Raw genomic sequence first — 4881 nt, 5'->3', positions numbered from 1 at the left:
AATTAGCAAGACGCTCAACCAAAGGACACTACAAACTCAACAAACACTTCATATTCATACCTGACCCTTACGGAAACGCTTCAATTGATATCTTCCAGCGGTGTGAGGAAGATAGGTGGCGTTCTTTGGAGCAACAGCAAGGTGATCCTACAAAACTCACTTTACAACATTTGCAACCATACCTTCAGAGCAACCTCACTAATCTCAACATCATCGAAAGTCCTATGATCAATATCGCCCTAAGTCATCCTACCACTTTCCGAATAGTTTAATCTCAGCAGCAGCAGCCATTTGGTTCTTTAAAAGGGTTTCTATAAAGATGGAATAGGAATTACGAGAAGCAGGAATTGAAATACAGAGGACCTTGTGTACCCCTATATTGGATGGCATAGTCGATTTTTGGAATCCTGAAAACAGTCCTATTTTCTTCTTCTGTGATAACTTGATGAGTGAGCCTATAACAGCGGAAAGTTTGAAGGAAAAGGGTAACGAAACCTTTAAGAAGCGTGATTATGAAACTGCTATCGACTTTTATTCAAAGAGCATTGCCATTGAGCCAAGTGCTGCATGGTAGTAGAATCGGAGGTTACATCAAGTATAGCTATTCTAATCGATCATTGGCATACATCCAATTAGAGAAGTATCCGCAAGCCGAAATTGATGCTACAAATGCAATCCACTATGATGCAACATTCACTAAAGCGTGGTTACGTAGAGGTATCTGCCGTATTCATGGAAAACAGTATAAGAAGGCCTATACCGATTTATTGCGAGTATTATTCAGTAGAATGAGTCTGATTTAGGCTGATGAATTGAATCCAAATAATCGGGACATTCGAAAGCAGTTGGATGCTTGTTTAAGCGCTGATTCCTCCTTAAAGGATCTTACCATCGATTCCGTGATAGAAGAATTCCTTACAAAAGTAGGTAGCTCTCTGCAGGAAGGTACAATCTGTCCTCAAGAATGATATCTAGGCGTTTCCAATGAAGCCATGAGTTATGTGGATGATATTCGTGAATATCGTCCAAAGAATCTCCCGTTGATGAGACGTGTATTAGATATGTTTCATGAATATGGATTCTATGAGGAGGAATTGTCACTACTAAATAGAATGATGAAAGAGATCGAATCAAGGGATGAGGAGTATTGTACATTGTTATTGCGCTGTGTGAAGGTGAATCGTATTCGTAAACACTTCAAGGAAGCTTTGAAACAATTGGAATTGTATAATTCACTTGTGCAAAACAGTTTGAAAGAGACTACACTGTTGGAAGCCCTTCAACAAGAGTTGGCAGAAGAATCTTCAGTACGAGATCGCGCTGTGGCTATTGTTGACACCAATCTTACGATCCCTGACCCACCAACTTCTCTTTACAATATGTTATATACCCTTCAAACTATTCGTCATAATCCGAATCTGGTTGCTCGATATTTGTTGGTGTGTTCTAGTTGCAGTCAATTAAACATAGAAGATTGCTCCAGAATCCTTTGAATCCCTGTTTGCGGATGCAGGAATGGACTGTGAACCGTATGAGGTTGTGATCCGAAGTCTGGATCAGATTATCCAGTAGAGAAGGAATACAAAATTCATGAATAGAAACAATATTTCTCATTGTTATTGGGCGATGGATGTGATAGAGGCGATGAGCAGCAATTCCAGCTTTGCATTGGCGAAGGGACTCTTTTCTCAAGAAACGAATGGAGTGATTCGTAACATGAAGCGGTTGATTCTAGAACAAGGAAAGGTGTCTTCACAGAAAGTGGACGAAGTGTTCGACAATTATTTGGTTTGGATTGTTTGTTGAAGATTTGTGGGAGGTATTAATTGAATAGAGTTTATTCATATCTGAGAACGATAATACATATCAATTATTCTTTGATTCCCTTATTTGCTCATTTATTCATTTCAATTAATAGAATAGCGAATTCCTAGAATTGGGATTATTTATTATTAATAAACACGAAATTCTTGCTTAGTCTTACGTCCTGTAAAGGTGTTCATTGAACTAATTCTAATCCCATCACTCTACACTCACTCTAACACTCCCAGCACCTTAAAACAGAATAAAACGAGGTTATAAGGGAGGACAAGACGACAGAGTGGAATGAAGGAACAAATCACTTTGTGGGTAACGAAAGGATATGATTAATGAGTTTACCCAAATACCAAGGACATGTTACAACTTCCTCACCATACTCAATGGCATGCATCATCTACTTCTTATCCTAAATTCATCACCTACACTATCTACAACTTCGCGAGGCTTCAGAAGATAAAGAGCTCCAGGATTTACTCCAGCGAACATACCAGTGTCAATATAGTAAGGACAGATGACCGTACAATGGACACCAGTAAGGTGAAGAAAACAATACACTGAATGGCAGTATAGGATATGTCTTCTTTTCGTTGTAAACCTGACCAGACAGAGACTCCATCAGACCAACCACTGCATATTTAGAGGCACAGTAATCATTCAGATTGGCTGTTCCAACCATGCCAGCCATCGATGAAACAGCAACAACAGTACCACAGTTCCGCTCCAGCATGGCAGGAACAAACTCTCGAATTGTCCAGAAGTGAGACATGGTATTCACTTCCATCACCCGTTTGATTGCAGTTTCGGAACTATCAAAGAGGGATTTACCTGTTACAATGCCAGCTACAAATCAGTGACACTATCTACGAGTACCATTGTTCACAAGAACATCGATCTCTCCAACATCCTTCTTCACTTTGGCAGCAACTTCTCTATTCACTCATTCAAATCAAGCATGCCGACTTGATGTTGTCGAGGCTGCTGAGATCCACAACATAATAATAAACTTCAGCATTTCTGTCTGTGATCCCATTCATTCATTGCTACTCATCCAACTCCTTCAGTTCTTTGTATGTATCTTTTAACATTGACTCATTTATATCCCAAATAATCACCTTTGCTCCCTATACTTAGGATTCTCCCTGTACAGATACCTTCTTCACCATATCATTAGCTAGCATTCTTCCAATACCGCTAGCTGCTCCCGTAATAAGTACTTTCTTTCCCTGGAGGTCGATGACTTTTCTCTTCAACAACCGGCGAAGAACATAAACCACAACAATGAAAATAGCAAAATAGACCCAGAACGACATTATGATACAATAATTCTGACTGTTCGTATGACAATACCAAGTGAACAATTACGTCATCCTTATCAACCAATCAAATTGTTATTCCATAACGTCTTTCATTCTTCTTCACTTCTATCAATTATTAGCCGTTGAATGTATTGTAAACCTTCTTAATACGTAAGCGAAGGTTGTACATACAAAAAGATGCATCGTGGTATCCCTTTTTCTGTTCTCGCATTTGTGTGAATGTTACTTTCATAATGAATGAAATCGATATAAAGGCTGAATCACCACATCATCATCAAGATTTCCGAATTCGTCTCTCTTAGCTTTCTCAAGTCATAGACATCTCATAGGGAGTGTATCGGTTTTACTACTCTATCTTATACTAATAGTTTCTTATTCCCGCGGTGAACACATCCAACACAAGAATTGTCATTGATGTTTTTCGTTGTTGTTGCTATCTTTTTCTTATTTTGTTTCAGTAAAGCTATCACTTTGAAGGATATTGAGGCGAACTATGGAGTACTGTTTCTAGGAGAAGAACGAATGTTGGATATTTCTTCCATTTTCACACATAGACTGAGACAAAAGATTCTTAGGGAGAATCTTCAGTTCATCGAAACTGAAAATTCCAAGAACCATACTTACTTGTTGGGAGTCACTCGGTTTATCTATCTATCTCAGGATGAGTTTATTCATATGACAACTCTTCGGGGTTATATAGCTACAACTGGGATGATGAAAAGATCAACGCACTCCAATTGTGAAGTACCATTTAGCACACAGTCTGTTGACTGGAGGAAGAAAGGCATATTCTCACCCATTCGAAATCAGGGGACTTGTGGTTCTTGCTACGGAGAAGCTGCTGCAGAACTTACGGCTTCTGTCCTTCGTTTATCTGGGAAACGTGTGGATCAATTATCTCTTCAGCAAATTGTAGATTGTTCCAGATCATACGGTAATTCTGGATGTTCAGGTGGTTCCATTCTGTTTTCAATGAAGTACATTATGGATAATGGCTTGGTGACTGAAGCAAACTATCCATACATAGGAAAGACTGGAGAGTGTAACATTAGTGGTTCAACTCGATATCAAGTTCATAACTCAACAACACTTGTGGGTGTGAGTGAATCGGTGATTCAACGGTATGTTTCCCAGTCTCCTGTTGCCGTTGGTATGCTATCTTCCTGGGCTCCACTCCAAGTATTCAGTTATTCTACTGACTAATCCATAGCATTATCGAAGTGGAGTATTGAGCGGTAATTGCCATGGTGCGATTGACCATGCTGTGTTGATCGTAGGTTATGGTGAAATGTACACACAAACGAATGAAGCAATACCATACTGGATTCTTAGAAATAGTTGGGGATACGATTGGGGTGAAGGGGGTTATTTCCGCCTCGAACGAAATACAGGTGGTTTGGGAATGTGTGAAATTGGAACAACTGTTTCATTAGCTGTTGCATATTGTATTTGTTACAAACAGATCACAAGACTTGAATACTATGATGAATACATTTCTTTGCTGATTCTGGCACATCTATACTCTAAGAACACTTTCTCATAATCACTATTCATTGTCACAGTACAGTTCGTAAACTGTCCTTCGAGGTAGAGATACTCCAGAGCAGGTACATCTTTCTTGTTACTATCTTCTCACACCTACCTTCAATGATAAATCGTTGGGCATCATTGCATGTTTCTCCATTTACCACAATTCGACGTAAGCATGGACAATCTATATCAAACTCATTCGCTTCAAATACTC

The 4881-nt window shown here is 39.2% G+C and overlaps 4 protein-coding genes across 4 annotated transcripts; 2 read left to right on the top strand and 2 right to left on the bottom strand.

Annotated features, from left to right (window-relative positions):
• Positions 1–54: 54 nt before the first annotated feature.
• JH06_4628 (40S ribosomal protein S5) lies at positions 55–390 on the bottom strand (the record flags this gene model as incomplete). The annotated part of the gene is made up of 3 exons (XM_014669826.1): positions 55–147; positions 183–222; positions 254–390. 3 exons carry the CDS (start codon positions 388–390, stop codon positions 55–57), a joined length of 270 nt encoding a protein of 89 aa, XP_014525312.1.
• A 55-nt stretch (positions 391–445) lies between these two features.
• On the top strand, positions 446–1806 carry JH06_4627 (RNA polymerase II-associated protein 3; the record flags this gene model as incomplete). Its single annotated transcript, XM_014669825.1, has 6 exons — positions 446–570; positions 602–773; positions 804–945; positions 976–1439; positions 1471–1568; positions 1599–1806. The coding sequence occupies 6 exons, from the start codon at positions 446–448 to the stop codon at positions 1804–1806; spliced, it is 1209 nt and encodes a 402-aa protein (XP_014525311.1).
• A 508-nt stretch (positions 1807–2314) lies between these two features.
• Positions 2315–3131, bottom strand: JH06_4626 (epidermal retinol dehydrogenase; the record flags this gene model as incomplete). The annotated part of the gene is made up of 5 exons (XM_014669824.1): positions 2315–2661; positions 2692–2750; positions 2782–2835; positions 2866–2942; positions 2973–3131. The coding sequence occupies 5 exons, from the start codon at positions 3129–3131 to the stop codon at positions 2315–2317; spliced, it is 696 nt and encodes a 231-aa protein (XP_014525310.1).
• A 420-nt stretch (positions 3132–3551) lies between these two features.
• Positions 3552–4680, top strand: JH06_4625 (germination-specific cysteine protease 1-like protein; the record flags this gene model as incomplete). Its single annotated transcript, XM_014669823.1, has 2 exons — positions 3552–4316; positions 4348–4680. The coding sequence occupies 2 exons, from the start codon at positions 3552–3554 to the stop codon at positions 4678–4680; spliced, it is 1098 nt and encodes a 365-aa protein (XP_014525309.1).
• Between the last annotated feature and the right edge of the window lie 201 nt (positions 4681–4881).

The sequence above is a fragment of the Blastocystis sp. subtype 4 genome (assembly GCF_000743755.1).
Source record: "Blastocystis sp. subtype 4 strain WR1 chromosome Unknown seqid_0398, whole genome shotgun sequence".
Lineage (NCBI taxonomy): Eukaryota > Bigyra > Opalinata > Blastocystidae > Blastocystis > Blastocystis sp. subtype 4.
The sequence above is the reverse complement of the archived record's forward strand: the minus strand, read 5'-3'. Positions and strand labels throughout refer to the sequence as shown.